General features: G+C 44.2%; 1 protein-coding gene across 6 annotated transcripts in view; it reads left to right on the forward strand.

The window, feature by feature from the left end:
- The window catches only part of ANAPC1 (anaphase promoting complex subunit 1), a 51,902-nt gene that overhangs the window by 7,334 nt on the left and 25,792 nt on the right, over positions 1–18,776 (forward strand). Inside the window, exons 7-23 of one of the 6 annotated variants that reach the window (XM_035111104.3) lie at positions 222–295; positions 2,842–2,990; positions 4,121–4,341; positions 5,577–5,783; positions 6,892–6,987; positions 7,862–7,952; positions 8,064–8,129; positions 8,567–8,704; positions 9,458–9,595; positions 10,033–10,093; positions 10,577–10,764; positions 11,556–11,630; positions 13,071–13,336; positions 13,517–13,608; positions 15,209–15,357; positions 16,522–16,600; positions 17,031–17,067. In XM_035111104.3, coding sequence (XP_034966995.3) covers positions 222–295; positions 2,842–2,990; positions 4,121–4,341; positions 5,577–5,783; positions 6,892–6,987; positions 7,862–7,952; positions 8,064–8,129; positions 8,567–8,704; positions 9,458–9,595; positions 10,033–10,093; positions 10,577–10,764; positions 11,556–11,630; positions 13,071–13,336; positions 13,517–13,608; positions 15,209–15,357; positions 16,522–16,600; positions 17,031–17,067 — 2,127 coding nt within the window. Of the gene's footprint in view, positions 1–221; positions 296–2,841; positions 2,991–4,120; positions 4,342–5,576; positions 5,784–6,891; positions 6,988–7,861; positions 7,953–8,063; positions 8,130–8,566; positions 8,705–9,454; positions 9,596–10,032; positions 10,094–10,576; positions 10,765–11,555; positions 11,631–13,070; positions 13,337–13,516; positions 13,609–15,208; positions 15,358–16,521; positions 16,601–17,030; positions 17,068–18,776 lie in introns of all 6 variants that reach the window. The other 5 variants (XM_035111102.3, XM_035111103.3, XM_035111105.3 and 2 more) reach the window with 5 other exon arrangements.

Here is an 18,776-nt window from a genome sequence, read left to right on the forward strand (position 1 = left end):
TTCCAAACTACGGTCTGCTGTTGTATGCAAACCTTCTGTTACTTACCAGTTCATGATACATTTAAGATGCTGTACTGAGTTAAGACTGTGATTTTAACCATGTCTACTCAGAAGGAAGCACCATTGAATTCAGTGGCGCTTACTCCCAGGTAAATAAGGTTAGGAGTGCTGCTCTCCGTTTTGCCTGCAGTGCTTAATATTTTGTCCCATTTTCTTTTCAGAGAACCTTTGCCCACCATGTTCAGCATGCTGCATCCGTTAGATGAAATAACACCAATGGTTTGTAAGTCAGCAGGTAAAATATGTAATTCTTAAAAACAAGGAGGAAAAACAAGTCCAGCTGAGCGGTATTCGGAGATGCTTGACTGATGTTTTGCTGGTCCCTGCTTTTGGTGACATTTAGGAATTTGGAACACTAATTGCTTCATCGATTGAACATTTTTTGCTCTGCTGTTTAGGAGAACCAAGCTCCCAGAGCAGCAAAAATCTTTGTAAGTCTTACAATCTAAAAGTCAGGGCACAAGAGGTAAAGGGATTGGGAGGGAGGAGGAAAAAACCAACCAACCTGGGCACTAATTATTAGTTATAAAATTTAGCAGGTTGTGGAAATAGATTAAAGTACAGGGGAAACCCTGACACTTTCTCTGGAGGCCTCAATTGTAGTATTTGGTAGCTGAAGCAAGGACTGTAATGTGATTGGTTGATTTGATTGGGGAGACCAAAATCCAAAAATAAACCTTTGAGCATTTATCTTAGTAAAAGACATTTTGCTGAAGCCGTTTCAACTCTCTGTTGCATTAATGGTAGTAGAATTGGAAAATTAAAAGGAGGGGGGTGTACCCCTAACAAGCACGCACGGGAGAAATACTTTCCAAGGGGTCAGGACAAAAGACATTGATTATACCGTGTTTCTCATATTTTAAGACGTATTCATAAAATAAGCCGTAGCAGGATTTTAAAGCATTTGCGAAATATACGACATACCCCAAAAATAAGCCATACCCATGAGCTGCGCGGAACGAGACCGCCAAGCGCCCCAGCCAGCCAGTGGGACCAAGCACGACGGCCGCGGCAGGAGGAGGAGGAGGCCTGCCGAGTCGGTGCCCAGCAGCGCCGCACAGAGCGCCCCAAGCCTCCTGCCCTGTTGCTGCTGCTGGCTCCTGGAGGCTTGGGGAGGTCTGCGTGGCGCTGCTGGGCGCCGATCCGGCAGGCTGCCTCCGGGAGCCGGCAGCAGCAGCGAGTCCAACGATCTCGCTGGCTTCCTCCGTCCCCCTGATTTCTGCATTGATGAGTTGGTTTGGAGAGGCGGACGGCAGAGTGAGTGAGTGAATGTGTGTGTGTGTGTGTGAGAGAGAGAGAGAGAGAGAGAGAGAGAGAGAGAGAGAGGAGAAAACAAGCCTTCCCTTGCTGGTCAGGGGGTGGGAGAAATGTCCCAGGTGAGAGAAAGGTCCCAGATTCTCAAGGTTCTCCCTCCTCCCTCTCCGAGTTTAATGGGTGTTTGGCGGCGGCGGCGGCATCCCCAGTCTGCCGATGTGAACAAGAGGGGAAGAGCGAGAGCTGTGGAATGCCATCCTGCAATGTTGAAATTGCCATTGTAATTTCCACTCCCTTCTCCGTTGCCTCGCTCGCTTTCTCACCTCCGTGAACCTCCCCCGCACCGTCCTTTCTTCCTCACCCTCCCCTTTTCAGTGATCCTCTTTTCCTCTCTGCCCCCCCCCACCTGATTAAACGAGAAGGAAGTTTGGGAGTGGAGGCTGCAAAGCTCTCCATTTAAGAGGCAGCCTGCAACGACGAATTGTTGAAATTGCCATTGCAGGCTGCCTCTTAAAGGGAGAGCTTCACTCCCACACTTCCTTCTCATTTAATCAGACACCGGAGCACGGGTGAACGAGGCAACGGAGCAGGGAGGGGACGTTTGTTGAAGCGGGGCGGGGAGGAAACCCAATCACTTCTTGGAGTGGTTTAAAGCCACAGCGTCCCCTGGTAAAAGGCTGAGATTTCTTCACCAGCCCTGTTTACTTGCTACAGCCTTTCGCCTTCTTCCCCCAGTGTCCTGCCAGGTTGGCCCCTGATCCTGTTATGGCACTTAGGTCTTTATTGGGCAGATGATGAGACAACTTTATAGGGACAGGAAAAGGCTGGATCTTCCTGAAACTTTTTCTTTCTTTCTTCTGCTGCCGTCTGTGCAGCAGGAGGAGGCAGGCGCCCGGAACCATGTGGTACTTAAGGTAATTAAAAAAATAAGACACCCCTTGAAAATAAGCCATATAAATAATAAATATAAGACGGTGTCTTAAAATATGAGAAACATGGTATTTATAAACTACCCTTTTATACCATTTTTAAATGTTACAATACAACGTACCGGTATATGCAACTATCTTACAGTGCTGAGCTTGTGAACATTTCAGGAAAATGTAGCTGTGAATAAATTCAAGAGGTTAATTCTGCCCTCTCTAAATTTTAAAATAATCCATATTGGGAATGCCAGGAAGAGGTTTCTGTAATTAGCCTTCTGCTGAGATGTGCTTATTCATTTTGTTAATATATTACTGGGACTTGTTTCTCATCCTCTAAAATGCAGGTGACTTGCCTTAATAGGTTTTTTCCCCCATGTTGAAATAGACAGATAGGTCTCCAAAGCTGAAAATAACCCAAGCAAAGGCATATACTACAGCCCCACAAGGCCCCACATTAGTTCTGCACCACCACACTCTTGCCTTTGCCAGACCCATCTCCTTGTTGCCAATGTTTACGGTGGTGTGCGCATGTTGTTTTTGAACTATGTCTCCTGCGTGGCCTTTTCTCTTAGGTGGCTAACCTGACTTTTCTCTGGCTTAGCAGGTTTGTTTGGTTCTGCCAGAGTACAGTACGTTGCTGACTATTCGATGAGAATTGTTTTCCTCAACGCTGAGCCTTCCATCCTAATGACGTACGATGCCACTCAGAGTGTGCATACCATCTGGGCGCTTCGTCGAGTAAAAGCAGAGGTAAGGAGCCAAGCGCAGGATCCACATGGAAATGTTAAAAACTAGGAGGCTCTGCTGCTTTGATCCAGTTCCTGTGCCTCGTCCCACCCCAAAGACTACTCTGAAGTAAGGAGATAAACCTGGGGGGGATCTGTGCTGCCACTGCTGTCTGTATGCTAGTTGCTGGTTGCTCAAAATCCTAAGTGCGGAGGGTGTTGTGGCACTCAGGTCCTGCGTGTAGGTTTCCCATAGGCATCTGTTTGGCCACTATGAGAGCAGGGTGCTGGGTTATATGGAAGCAAAGATCACCAGATTCTTCGACATCAACTTTGTTGGACTGGTCATGTTGTGCGGATGCCTGGTGATCGTCTTCCAAAGCAACTGCTCTATTCCGAACTTAAAAAATGGAAAGCGTAATGCTGGTGGTCAACAAAAGAGGTTTAAAGACTTTCTCAAGACAAATCTTAAAAAAATGTAGTATAAACACCGACAACTGGGAAGCACTGGCCTGCGAGCGCTGCAATTGGAGAACAGCCTTTACCCAAAGGTGTCATGAGCTTTGAAGACGCTCGAACTCAGGACGAAAGGAAGAAACACGCGAATAGGAAGGCACGCTTGCAAACCCTCACCGTGATCAACTCCCGCCCGGAAACCTAGGTCCCCACTGTGGAAGGACGTGTGGATCCAAAATTGGCCTCCACATTCACTTGCGGACTCACTGTTAAGGCTGTTTTCATGGAAGACAACCTTACTCGGCTACGCGTGATCACCAAAGAAGAAGAAGACAGGTTATATGGACCTTTGGGTGGATCCAGTAGGGTTCTTCTTATATTTTTTATGATCTTGGACCTCTCCTCTCCTTGTTTAGTTGGCCCCTTAAACTTTGGATGCATTTCATGTTACGGAGCCTGGATAGCTCAGTGGGTTAGAGCGTGGTGCTGGTAACACCAAGGTTGTAGGTTCAATCCCTGTATGGGTCAGTTGCATCTTCCTGCATTGCAGAGGGTTGGGCTCCTCAGGGTCCCTTCCAACTCTACAATTCTATGATTCTAATCTTTAAGATTAGATCTGTACTTCAAGGTATATTGTTACATAAAAGTTATGCAGTTTCGAACAACATAAGCCGATTTTTGTTGCGCTCTTCTCTGCAGGAGCAAAGCACTGTCTTGAAATTCTCCGAGCAGGTGGGGACCCCTCAGTATGCGGCCGCCAGCAGCTCCTTCACAGTCCACCTTCGGAACCTGTCTAAGGGTGACTCGCCCGTGGCTTCCCCGTTCCAGAACTATTCCTCTATTCACAGTCAGAGCAGGTCAGCATCGTCCCCCAGCATTCACTCCCGATCACCCTCCATCTCCAACATGGCAGCTCTAAGGTAGGCTGATAAGCTTTGCAAAGAACTATACGGGGGAACAATGCATGCTACAAATCCTGGCTTACTGAAATCTTCTGCGGGTGGTTGCAGCTTCAGACTCCAGCCTTAAAGGGTTGTGGAGGCAGAGCTCCCGTGTGTTGGGATCATATATTTCATAAGCTGAAATGCATTCATTGCTCTTCAGCTTCCCTAACAGATTTTAGCCTCTCAGATCTTGTTGGGTCACCAACCTTTCTCTCCCACTGGGGCAAATGAAGAATCTCGGGTGGTATTCAGCTAACTTGGCCTTATTCATGCGAAGATTAGCATGAGTGCAATGAAACTTCCCCATGCACGCCCAGCACCCTTCCCGAATCTGGTCTGGAGAGTTTGGGGGAATCCCTTGAGCAGATTTAGGGGGCATGTGGGTGGAGGAGAGGTTTGGAGAATCCCATTCTGCTAGCAGTAATCCTTGCGCTAATGGGACCCTGCCTTAGTGCTGTGTTGAACACAACCCCCATTTTCACTCTTTACTTCCTACATTATGAAACTATGATAGGGACGTTGCAGTTTCCACATTCTGGAAATGCTGCTGTAGAGGTTCCCTGCCCCCTTGAAACATTAATCGCCTTGTCAATTCCTGGCCAGCTGCAAAGAACATTACCTTAAGAAATATTTCTGTGCTGGCTGTAGCTGTTGGGAGTTGCAATGCAAAACATCTGGAGGTTGGTGAAGGCTTGGATTGTATGCTCCTTGGTGTTAGGGGCTTTTTACTTCCTTCTTGCACTGAATTTTGCAGTGCTACACAGCCACATTCACACATTCCAACAAAACCTGTTGCCAGTAGTTCTAATAATAGTCCTTAAACAGGATCCTAAGAGCATGCTTCTCTTCCCCATCACTTCAAGCAGTCCCGTACAAACCTAGGGATTGCGTCAGTTTTCCATCCAGGCTGCAGTCTCTTTCACTGTGTTGGAAGCTGCTGTGGCTGCCACACAGCTCTTTGCATCCCCTTGCTCAGTGTGGAAAGTAAGGCCAGTATTTTTTTATTATTATCTCCATATCATACATGCTGGTGCCTGCTGAAAGATAGCCGCTTTCCAGAAGCCCATGAGTTCATAGTTGAAGATCTGAAGTGGAGAATTAAAATGTAGACCTCCTCCTCTTTTGAAGTGTGAGCACCTTGGCTTTCTGGTGGAAAAAAAGGGCGTTGGACGTGTAACTCATCACCGGGAAAAATGGTTTTCTTTTCACAGCCGATCTCACTCCCCGGCCTTAGGGGTGCATTCGTTCTCAGGAGTGCAGAGATTCAACTTCTCCAACTATGCACAGTCTCCCAGGAGGCACAGTGCCTGCCATTCTCCAAACAGTGTGATAGACTCGTTCTTTGCCCCAGAAACGGAACTCATTGTTCCAGAGCTTTGCATAGACCATCTATGGACGGAGGCCTTCACTACCACAAGGTTTGGAATAATCCTATCTATTCAGCAAGGAGTCTCAACAGCAGGGGGCTGCTTTCTCTTGAGTGGGGTGTTTTATTGTTTATAAAGTTTGGAGAAAAGAATAGCATTGCAAGTATGTGTCTGAACTGATGGGCCTGTCCTCTGGTAAAAGCAGAGTTAAGAAGCCGAGCACGGTATGCACCTTGATCCAGTTCCGTGCCTTGTCCCGCCCCAATGGCTGCTCTGACGTAAGAAGGAAAAACTTGGGGAGATCTGTTCTGCCACTGCTCCCACAGGCGGAATGCCTCTCTGTATGTTAGTTGCTCGAAAGCACACGTGGTTTTTGTTTGTTTGTTTGTTTGCTATTGCCAGGGTCAAGCAAGATTCTTAATGGAGGATCCTGTGTCATATTTTAAGTTATGTCAACCTTTTATTTATTTATTTTAGAGTATTTGTACCCCGCTCTTCAGCCAAAAATTTCTCCCAGAGTGGTTTACATTAAATCAAAACAAGACATTCCCTACCCACAGGCTTACATTATAATAAACAAACAAGCAAGCAAACAAACAAATTAATAATACAGCACACAAGGGAAAAGGAACAAGGAGGGAAGAGAAAACTCAAAACTCAGGCATCATACTTATGCCATGATCTACCGTAATAAACCAAAGAAAAAGTTCAGATTGACACAAATCTATTCGTGATAGATGTCGGCCACATTCACACTGTACATTCAAAGCAGCATGATACACCATTTTAAGCAGTCATGGGTTTCCCTAAAATATTCTAGGAGCTCTGGTTCATTAAGAGTTCTTGGGGGAGACCCCTCTGACACTACTGTGCTTGACTGTATCTCCTATTGTTTTGTTCTTGATGCATTCCATTTCTTTCAGTTGTGCTAGAAGAGTTATTTGCTCTACTAGGAAAGGTTTAGTAAAGCTCATACCCAGATTGCAGACTGCAAAACTCTGATTGTGCAAAATGGATTCAGAGATGAAATAAAATGGGGGGAGATTTTCCTACGCCTAGGATTGCTCTGTTAGGGAAGCATAAAATATTCTACAGTTTAATTTGTAAACTTTGAGTAAGCCTAAATTTATTCTTCTTTTAATTATTTGAATATTGACAGAGAGAAGAATTCTCAAGCCTCCAAAGTATTCATTACGACTGACCTTTGTGGGCAAAAGTTTTTGTGCTACTTAGTGGAGTCCCAGCTTCAGTTACGGTAAGTGCATTTTGATATGTGACTTTCTCAAATTGTTGTCTAAAATACTGGAAACATAACCAAAAGAGAGCTGAATATTATTGCAAATCCCAGATTTTAGCATTCAGAAAGGGGATTCATTCACATATCATGGTAAATGAGAAATATCATAGACATAAGAGAGTATTGGCATTCCACTGACTCTTGTTTAGGCAAGCATTCCCCTGAACGTGAACTTCTGATCTTAATGCTGTTTTTAAACTGTTTCAATTGTCAGCCTTCTTAACTGGCTTGTATATATTACTTTAGAAAGTTTTAATGCTCTGATGAAATTGTTATTGTTTATTTTAATTATGTAGGAATAGTATAATTGATTTTATAGCATAAACTGCTTAGAAGCATTTCGCCATACAAGCAGTATGGCAAATAATAAGCCACAGTTAATTGTTTACCATGAACTGCTTCTGACTGCTTCTCAGTTTTCATTTCCTATTACTCATCATTTTCATTTCTATGCTGGAGGGCTCTCCAGAGGTGAAGCAATTCCCCCTAATGATGGTTTGTCTATTCAGACATGCAAAAATCATAGAAAGTACCAACTGTCGTTTTTTATTCTCATTTATCGTCCAGTTACAAACCATGGCTTGCCATTTCGGATATCATATCAAAAAGTTTCATTGACCAAGCTTGGGTTTGATGACGAAACCGAGTTCCTCTCTAAATGGCGCTTCAAGTCAAGCAACAGCATTTATTCATATTTATATTCAAAACGTTAAGCATTAATAGCCTCCCCAGCCGGCAGCCATGATTTTTGTTGTTGAAAACTGCAGTGCAAAAATAATACTGGAGAGATTTCTTTGTATAAGGTTTTGCTGTTTTCTCCCCTGGTGTTTAGCTGTGTAAAGTTTCAACAGAGTAACGACATGTCACAGTTGATCTTTGGCTCTGTCACCAACATCCCGGCAAAGGATGCAGCTCCGGTGGAAGTAAGTATGAGACTGTGAAATGTAGGGTGTGCAGACAGGCTTAATGCCACTTGATTGCATGTGCTCAAATGCCAGCGGATGAATTTACTCTTTTTCTTTTGGCCTTTACAGAGCATTGACACAATGCTGGTTCTGGAAGGCAATGGAAACTTAGTCCTGTACACCGGAGTGGCTCGGGTAAGTGTTCGTTTTATAGTGTTTATTTCATAAGATTTATACGCTACTCGGTTGCAAACCAAGCAAAGAAACCTCAAAAACCTTGCCTCTAGCTCAGGGTTCCCCAAACAGCTGTTTCTGGACTACAGCTCCCATCATCCCTGACCCCTGGGCCTGCTAGTTAGGGATGATGGGAGTTGTAGTCCAAAAAAACAGCTGGAGACCCATGTTTGGGAAACCCTGCTCTAGTTTGAGGGTCGGCAACCTTTTTAAGTCCAAGGACTTTGTTCCTTTCTGTGGGGGGAAGCAGCTAGAGGCAAAAGCTAGTCATTTATTACTTACAGCTGGTTCTAGCATTGCATTCGTTGCTAGGCTAGTCTTTTTAGGGACGCTTTGGACTTAAAAAATTCGCTCTCTTGGAACTCTACATAGCTTCTTTATTTCTCGCCCGTTACAAGGTAGGGAAGGTTTTTATACCTGGTTTGCCAGCTCCGTCACTGACGATGTCCAATCAGATGCCTCGCCCCAGCACCCCTCTGGACAATGCCAATACTCCTTCCAAGCCCTTGAACAAGCACCTCGGACCCTTAGATGAGGTAAGGGACTCTGCTGTTTCCTATGTGGGTGTATAGATCATCGCTGTCACTATTGCCCTGTTTGTGCTTGGACTCAGAACGGGGACTTGTGGGGAAGGCTCTTTGGGGAGAAATGAGGCCCACAAAAGCTGGCCACGTAAGGGTCAGGTGGAAGGCTTTAAATGAAAAGTGTGGTTCTTGGCATTCTGCTCAAGACACCACAGGTTGCAGACACATGCCCTAGAAGTCCCAATTCCGAATCCTAGTTTTGACCTTCATAGCCTTTTAGAGCGGGCAACAAAGTTAGCTGAAAGCTCACCTTCTCCCACATATACCTGCTTGAACCTTGAGATGCTTTTCAGAAGCCCAGCTCTGGGTGACTTTGCCAAGTGAAGTGAGGCTTGTGGCAACTAGGAAGAGGACCTGCTCAGTGGTGGCCTCCTGACAATGGAATGCCCTCCACAAAGAGACTTGCTTGCTACTTTCTTTATGGTCTTTTCAGTTCTATGAAGACCTTTTTGTTCTCCCAGGTCTTTAAAAATTGCAGTCTTAAGGCAGTGAATGTTAATCCATTGTTTCTGTCTGTTGTGATTTATTTCTGTATTCGATGTATTTAAATATTGTGAACAAACAAACAAATTGTAAGGAAACTGTAGTCACAGCTCGATTTATATCTTTCTGAACCTGCTAGGGAAATTTGTTTTGTTTCATCCTGAATCTGGGCTGTTGAGAATAGTGCTAAAAGATTTTAATATTTGCCCCCCTTTTAAGCAGGGAGTGTTGTCCCCTGTTCCAGAGCTGAGGGATTCTTCCAAACTTCAAAATTCCTCTTACATTGATGATTGCACTTTTCAGCAACTTTCAACTTTCATTCATTCTGTGAGAGATCCTGTCCAGAACAGAGTGACTCTGGTAAGTGGTGTTCTGTGGATTGAGAGTTAGCTGACCTCAGTCGAGGCACCGTAGTTGAAAGGTTTCCAGCTTGGTTCTGGGAAACGCAATTTCAAATCCTTGCTCATCCATAAAACTTAGTCCCAATGTTTGTGAGCTTTGTCTCCCTCTCCTCTCTTTCACGTTCTAGGTTTAACAAATAAATTATCTGGTTCATCATTTGTTAGATCTTCAAACCACAGTTTGCTTGCTGATGAGCAGAGAGAGTAAAACCCTGGTGTTAAGGATCTTTCCTTTCCCCCTTTTTTAATATTCTTCCCTTTGGGGGCCTCTTGCCAAAAGAAAAAGACCATGCTTTTGATTGTCCACGGGTCTCTTGATCATGTTAACCGATCACTTTCGTTTATGTGAATGGCATATGCTAGATAATTCACCTGTTGTTGTTTTTCTCCTCCCAGGAACTCAGCAGTGGCTCCATGGTCAGAATTACCATCCCAGAAATTGCAACTTCAGAATTAGGTATGATATTTAATAATAATACTTTTTTTTGTTCTTGCTTGTGAGCTCTACTCCCCCCCCCCCGGTCTCACCAGTGATATAGAATCAGCAAATTAAAATCCAAGCTCTGAACCAGTGTAGACTTAACTTGGATAGGACTCCGAGCATAATTGCTGGAGCAATTATCACTTCCAGGTCTCTATGCCATGATTAGGAGAACAGGACCAAGAGAACAAAATTAACCCCACCGTTTTGCAGCTGATTCCTGTAGGCTGGGGCACAAAGCAGGTCCTTTTGGGATGTCCATGAGTTCCCATGTTATGAGAGAGGGAGGAAAAAACCTTTCTCTATCTGCTTTTCTCCATGCCATGCATAATTTTTATAAAATTCAATGGTGTCACCCTGGGCCAGTTAAAAGCAAATGGCTTTCAAGTCACAGAAATGGATTGAGTGGCTCAATGACCAAACAGTAATCTTAACAGTTCTTTCTTCACCCCTAAACAGTCAAAAGATGTTTACAGGGCATCAAGTGTATCCTGCCCAGAGAAGTAGCCGTGCAAATGCTCGTCAGGTGGTATAATGCCTACAACGCACCGGGTGGACCAAGTTACTACTCGGAGTGGAACTTATTTGTTACCTGCCTCATGAACATGATGGGCTACAACACGGACAGAGTGGCCTGGACTCGTAATGTAAGTGACTTCTGCAGCGACATCACTTGACTTCTAACCAACAGCTTAATACTAAGGCGCCACGTGAAGGGTGGGAATTCCACCATGTGCTCTGAAGTGTTGGACTACTGCAATGCGCACTTTGAAGGTGACTCTAAAACTGCAACTAATCCAGAATGCGGCAGCTAGACTGGTGAATGGGAGCGGCCGCCGAGGCCACATAACACCGGTCTTGAAAGACCTGCAGTGGCTCCCAGTACGTTTCCGAGCACAATTCGAAGTGTTGGTGCTGACCTTTAAAGCCCTAAATGGCCTCTGTCCAGTATACCTGAAGGAGCGTCTCCACCCCCATCATTCTGCCCGGAAACTGAGGTCCAGTGCCGAGGGCCTTCTGGCGGTTCCCTCATTGCGAGAAGCCAAGTTACACGGAACCAGATAGAGGGCCTTCTTGGTGGTGGCACCTGCCCTGCGGAATCAAGATGTCAAGGAAATAGACAACTATCTGACTTTTAGAAGACATCTGAAGGCAGCCCTGTTTAAAGAAGTTTTAATGTTTGATGTTTTATCACATCATCATTACTACTAATATTATTATTATTCTGCTGGGGAGCTGCCCAGAGTGGCTGGGGTATAAATATTAAATTATTATTATTACATTATTATTATTATTATTATTATTATTATTATTATCACAATTGTATGTGGAACTGTTGCACGATCAGCTTTGCTTCTTCTGACAGAACGATTTCTGTAATGTATGAAAACTGAAATTCAGTGCCCAGTGTGATTATTTATTTATCTGTTTATTTCAGCTTGATTTTGAAGGCTCTCTTTCTCCAGTCATTGCTCCCAAGAAAGCCCGGCCGTCAGAGACAGGATCAGATGAAGTAAGGGAATAATTTATCATTTTAATTAGTAGTTCCTGACCAGCTGGAGGATTTTTGTGCATTCCTCTGATTCGGGAGGTGCTCCTTCCTAGGCTTGTATGGGGCTTAGCTAAAAAAAAAACACACATTTGTATGAACTTGTTTGGTGTTATGTGAGCACCAGGTGTGCTCTTTTGACTTACAGCAGGGTTAGGAATTGTAGTCCAACAGGTGAGAGTTTGCACTTCTGCCACAACCTGGTGTTTTGGACTGAAGGCTGACTTCACAGGTCTGCATATCACTTGATGGACTTTGATGATTAGCAGCTCGACATAAAAAGCTCCCAGAGGGATTAAAGGTAAAGGGACCCCTGACCATTAGGTCAAGTCGTGACCGACTCTGGGGTTGCGGTGCTCATCTCGCGTTATTGGCCGAGGGAGCCGGCGTACAGCTTCCAGGTCATGTGGCCAGCATGACTAAGCTGCTTCTGGCGAACCAGAGCAGCACACAGAAACGCCGTTTACCTTCCCGCTGTACCTTCCCTATTTATCTACTTGCACTTTGACGTGCTTTCGAACTGCTAGGTTGGCAAGAGCTGGGACCGAGCAGTGGGAGCTCACCCCGTTGTGGGGATTTGAACCGCCGACCTTCTGATCGGCAAACCCTAGGCTCTGTGGTTTAACCCACAGCGCCACCCGCGTCCCAGAGGGATAGCTGCAAGTAAAACCATGGAGAGTGGAGGGGCATCTTTAAAAGACTAATAAATGTACTATGGCATAATATTTTGTGGACTAGAGCCCACTTCATCAGATTTGGAGTTTGGTTTTGGTACAATGTAGCTCAGATTGTTAATGTTATCATTGGAAAAAGCATTGTGTTTGGGGTCAAGAGATGTAGGCTGATAACCAAAGCTTTGTCTGTTCTCTGATATCTATTTGACACATGGAAATGATCACCATTGGTGAGTGTTTCAGAAGCTGACCAGGCAACATTTCTTCCTGAACTCGCAATATGAAAGACATTGTCATGGGTGCCAGTTTCTGAACTGTGCTAGAGAATGTCCTAAAATGCTAAGCAAGCAAACAATGTCTTGACAAAATAGGCTCCAAAATAGGCCACACCAGCGAGAGAAAGATCCTGTTGCAATAGGTACATTCATATTAGCTCCTGCTAATAAAACATTATGCAACAGTTGTCTTTCAGAGGCCACAGGACTGTGTTTCTTAAAACCAAAAGCATGTTTATAAGCATCTTTTTAAAAACAGCTTGAGAACTGTAGATGCTGCCTATAAGATCACATTGGGGATCTCGTTGTCTTTGGTGTTTTTAACTCCCTGCTTTGCATTCTTCTTTCCTTTTAAAAATGCAAAACACTCCCTCCACTATATAAACTAAAACAATTCAGTCTGCAGGATTGTCTCATATGTCCTTTCTCATTCCCTTCCCCTTTCTTTAATCCAGGACTGGGAATATCTGCTAAATTCTGACTATCATAAAAATGTTGAGACTCACCCTTTGGCCAAAGCTCTACGGCTGGATCCACTGGAAGTGAAATCTCCCAGGGACAGCCTCTCGCCCAACCACTGCTTGGATTCCACCACCCTTCTCTTCCCCCACATCCCAGCTATTTTCTGCGTGCTCCACTTGATCTACGAGGAGCTCAAGCTGAATTGCTTGATGGGCGAAGGGATTCGTTCCCTTGTTGTCCTTCTGGTTCAGCTGGCAAGGTATGTCCTTGTGGGTGTGAACTCTGGCGGGTGGTGTTGCACATCTGATCTTTTTTTTTTAAATACAAATTTAAGTAATGGAGTGAGTGTTTAGAGAACAGTATAGAGAAAAGGCAAGTAAGTGGTGACATCACCAGAGTTTATAACTTTATGCACTTGTTTATTATTTCCCCCTTTTAGGGACTTGAAACTGGAAGCTTATCTTGATTATTACTACAGAGACTATCCAGTGCTTGTAAAGACTTCCAGCCAAGCCTGCATAATTGACCCAGGTGCGTTTGAAGAGAATAGCTTGGTTTGCTTTGCAGAAGAACATTCGTATTAGTAACCGTGCCACTAATCTACTGTGTGTTTAGAAGCCCATTCTGCCAGACTCTGTGTAGCTGTTACTAAAGTGCAGTCCTAAATCTTTTTAGCTTTCTCCACGTGCTGTATACAATCCAGTAATAGCATTTATTTTAATGAATCCCAGAACTGGAAAACAGATTGCCAATGGTTCATGGTCCTTATAGCCTCTTACTGTCCTCCGCAGCAGCCTTCTCCAACTGGGTGCCCTTCAGGATGCTTTGGATGACAACTCCCATCAGCCTTAGCCAGCATGAGTGATGGGAATTGTAGTCCGAACCATCTAGAGAGCACCGGGTTGACCTACGCTGCTATATAGCAATCATGATTAACTCTGGTACTAAATTTTATGCATTGTATTTATTTCAAATAACTTGCACTTATTAGGGTTTTGTCTTTTACATTTGCTGTTGTTCTTTGTGGCTGAGAAGAAATCTTCTTAACAAATACACATTTTTGGAAGGCAGTGTCAATGGATGCTGTTTGTGAAGCACCTAATTCTGCCCCCAGAAAATAAAATATATATTTACCCTACACACCAAAGTTCCTGCAGTGTTATGTGCATCCAAATTCTCCAGGCAGTGAAAAGTATCAAAGGTGCTCAGGACTAACTTAGGTTTGGTTTCCTTTGGCCCGAGGTTGCTGGTGTTTTAATTTGCAAATATGCAGGCTGGAACATAGCTCAGGGATGGGGAACCTTTAACCCTCCAGATGTTATTATTCTACCCCAGTTCCCATCAGCCCCAGACAGCCTAGCCAGTGGCCAGAGATAGTTGGCACCATAATCCATGTATGGGGAACATGGTGAGTTCTGGGTGCTTTAGACTACAACTACCTCGATTATTAGCCTTGCTGTCTGGGACTGCTAGGAGTTGAGATAGAACATCTGGAAGGCACTGGTCCCCCATCTCAGCTACATCTTGAGGGCAGGGGACCCCAAGTTCCCCAGCTCTGGCGAAGGAGGTTGTTAGCACTATATGAATGGTCCCAAGCTGGTCTGGTAGCATTAATCCTATACGGGTGGCAGTGCTGTGGTCTAAACCACTGAGCCTCTTGGGCTCGCCAATCAGAAGGTCGGCAGTTTGAATCCCTGTGATAGAGTGAGCTCCAGTTGCTCTGTCCCAGCTCCTGCCAACCTAGCAGTTCAAAAGCACGCCAGTGCAAGTAGATAAATAGGTACCATTGTGGCGGTCTGGTTTCCGTCATGATGTTCCGTTGTGCCAGAAGCAGTTTAGTCATGCTGGCCACATGACCCGGAAAGCTGTCAGTGGACAAACTCTGGCTCCCTCGGCCTGAAAGCGAGATGAGCGCTGCAACCCCATAGCTGCCAAGTTATCCCTTTTTTAAAGGGATTTTCCCTTATGCTGAATAGGCTTCCTCGTGAGAAAAGGGAAAACTTGGCAGCTATGCAACCCTATAGTCGTCTTTAACTGGACTTAACTGTCCAAGGGTCCTTTACCTTCTTTTTTAGAACCACCTCCAAATTATTAAAATGGCACGTCTGACGTGATACTTTGTATGATTCAGCCCAAACAGGTTTCATGCACCATCCTTCCTTTTTCTCGGCTGAACCTCCGAGCATCTTCCAGTGGCTGAGTTCCTGCTTGAAGGGAGACAGTGTGCCACCCTACCCTTACTTGCCCGGAATCTGCGAAAGGAGCAAGCTGGTGGTGCTGGTATGTGCAGCCAACGCTTGCAGAATCGGCACTGCAAATAGGTGTTGGCACACTCCGCTGCATGTTGTCTTTGTTGTTTATTAAATTTGTATACCATCCTATACCTGTAAGTCTAAGGGCGGTTCACAACACAAGGTTACAATATAAAGGCAAAAAAAAATGCATAACAAAAATAATTAAAACAGTTAACGATACTAATGTGTACAAACTAATTTTTAAAAAACCACACTTCCTAACAAAAGCCCCTAGCCAACCCCCTACAAATGCAAAAATCAAAATTAACATATAGCATTTAAAAACAATTTAAAGCAACAGCTTTAAAAAATCGTAACAGTTGTGGCCTTTAGCTAGTACAGGGATCAGCAAACTTTTCCAGCAGGGGGCCAGTCCACTGTCCCTCAGACGTTGTTGGAGGGGGGCAGATTATATTTTTTTTTGGGGGGGAAATAATTAACGAATTCCTATGCCCCGCAAATAACCCAGAGATGCATTTTAAATGAAAGGACACATTCTACTCATGTAAAAACACGCTGATTCCCAGACCGTCCGTGGGCTGGATTTAAAAGGCGATTGGGCTGGATCCAGCCCCTGGACCTCAGTTTGCCTACCCATGAGCTAGTACTTATATTAGAATACAGGTCTCCCTGCAGAGAATTGCATTACCTATGCACAATTCTGTACAGTTTGTATACTGAAGCCAACAAGCAGCTGCACTCCTAGCATTTCACAGTCTTAGCAATATCGTTGACTCTTCCAGCACAAAATCTTTACAGCAACTTTTAACTTCACTCTTTATCTTCATCTTACGTTGCTCATCCCCTTACTCTAAATCAGGCACCCCCAAACTGCGGCCCTCCAGATGTTTGGCCTACAACTCCCATGATCCCTAGCTAACAGGACCAGTGGTCAGGGAAGATGGGAATTGTAGTCCAAAACATCTGGAGGGCTGAAATTTGGGGGTGCCTGCTCTAAATCAAGGGTGAGGGATCCCTTTTATCCTGAGGGTCACATTCTTTGACGGGCAGCTGGGCAGGCAGGATGTAAGACAATAGTGAGGGGAGTCAGAGGAGGAAATTGCCCAGCGCAGTGGATGTGACTCTTAGGTTTGTGCAAGATGAATCTACTGGATCTTTTGCAAAAGCGAATTTTCTTTCTCCTGAGCAGAGTGTTGTGCTGTACATCCTCGGCGATGAAAAAGCGGTTTCAAATGAGGCATCCAACTATTTGTCCAGGATAACTACAGGTAATACGTTCTTTGAGGCTCTCCAAATGCCCATAGGGATATTCGTTTTGTTTTGCTTGCTTTATTTACATCATTTGTATCCCCGCACCTTCAACAAGTTCCCAGTTGACTTACAGAGCTGTAAGAAACAAAAAGTGCAACTTACTACTACTAATAATAATAAAAAAGAAATTGTACAAATTAAGAGCATTAAACTAAAGCAGTGACAGCTCCCTCAAGCAGAGAGTCAAACTAAACCATACATTCATAAGCTCCTTACTTCAGCAATTCTTAAAAGCCCATGGAAACAGGCGTGGTTTTGCCTGGTGCTGAAATGACAGCAACAAGTTCTCCACGTGGGCCTCCTGGGAGAGGGCATTCCAAAGGAGAGGAGCCACCACGGAAACGCCTCCCTACCCTGTTTTCATTCTCTCTCCTTTCTTTTTCTTAGGGCAGCGAAAGCAGCAAACTGAGCAAGAGGAATCTCGGTATGTTAATTAGTGAATGGCGTAAAGTTCCACTTGGGAGCTATTGTATTTTTCCATGTATAACACACCTCCTATTTTTGGGGACTCAAAATTAAGAAAATGGGGAGAGATTGCCCAGAGTTGTTGAGCTTTTCTTGTGGGTGCGGGATGCCTAAAAACGCTCACCAGAATACCCATTGCTCACCCCAATTTTAAAGAATTATTTAAATGTGTTTTTTTTTTAAAAAAAACCTCATCTTATACATGGAAAAGTACAGCTTTTTGGCCCTCGTCCTTGCTTGCTATCTCCTCCCTGAGCAATATGAGGGCTACTCTCTTGGTTTGTGGGTTCTGCTCAATTCCTGCCCTTGGGAAAGTCTTATTTCCCCCCAAAGGACCTCTAAAACTATTGATCTGACCCTGCCTCTTTCCTCTGCTCTTAATGGTCTTTTTCCTGAATTGCCTTAGTTTTTCAGGGAATTTCCCCCTAAGAGCCAGATGGAAGGAGGGGGAGATGCGAGAGAAAGACCCTGTTGCAGTAGGTGCCTTCTGATCTGCTCTGGCCCCACCCCTGCTGCTTCCTTCCTTTCAGGCAGTAGAGATGCCAAGGCTCAAAATCTGTCTGGAAACTGGCCTTTCACTGTGAAACAAAGTAGGGACTTGGAGGAGCAGGAGTATTCTGGTAGTGAGTGGGGCCAGAGGCAAAAGTGGCTAGGGCAATGGACAGAGACGCCAAGTTCTGCCCAACATTGGTGGTGGGGGGGGGGGAGGCTTTCACACGTGTCGGGAGGAGGCTACGAGGCCTGCCATGAACCGCTGCTGCTGTAGCAAGGCCTGGCAAGGCCCAGCCCCTCAAGATTGGGGAGGCTCAGTCCTGTTCCAGCATACTTTCTTTGGGGGGGGCGTTGCTTAGGTGTCCTCAGCCCCATAGAGTTGGCACCTATGGCAATGGATGTGACACTCACAAGATGCAAGATGCATTGTCACAGTTTAAGGATACATTCCGGCCAGGCAGAAGTACAGGTGAAACTTGGAAAATTATAATATCGTCAAAAAGTGCAATTATCTCATAATGGTTTTATCTTATTTGTAGATTTTTAATTTTAAAATTGAATTTTAACATTGTATTAACCTGCATTTTAACTGAATTGTTTCTTTTATACTTGTGTTGATATTATTTGTTGTTAGCCACCCTGAGCCTGGTCTTGACTGGGAAGGGCGGGGTATAAATAAAATTATTATTATTATTATTTCAGTAATGCAACTTATTATTTTTTATTTTTATTTTAATTTTTACAAATGCTTTCTTTTGGAAATTCCACAGTAATAAAACAAACAGAAATAAACAAAAATAATAATACAAAAATAAACAAAATAATACAAAAATAAACATCACTTTTGCATTTCATTGACCAGAGGTCAAAGAGAACAACAATTACCAGACCTTTAGAAGGCATCTCAAGGCAGCCCTGTTTAGGGAAGCTTTTAATGTTTGATTTCTGTATTTTAATGTTTTGTTGGAAGCCGCCCAGAGTGGCTGGGGGAACCCAGCCAGATGGGCGGGGTATAAATAATAAATTATTATTATTATTATTATTATTATTATTATTATTATTATTATTATTATTATTATTTATGTTCCATTTATAATTGACCTGCCTAATGACAAATAACTACAATTACAACAAATAAAGGCTTGACATATCTTGCTTTGCATGTCATGTATCTAT

This window comes from Zootoca vivipara, chromosome 3, assembly GCF_965207765.1.
Source record: "Zootoca vivipara chromosome 3, rZooViv2.hap1.1, whole genome shotgun sequence".
NCBI classification, from domain to species: Eukaryota; Metazoa; Chordata; class Lepidosauria; order Squamata; family Lacertidae; genus Zootoca; species Zootoca vivipara.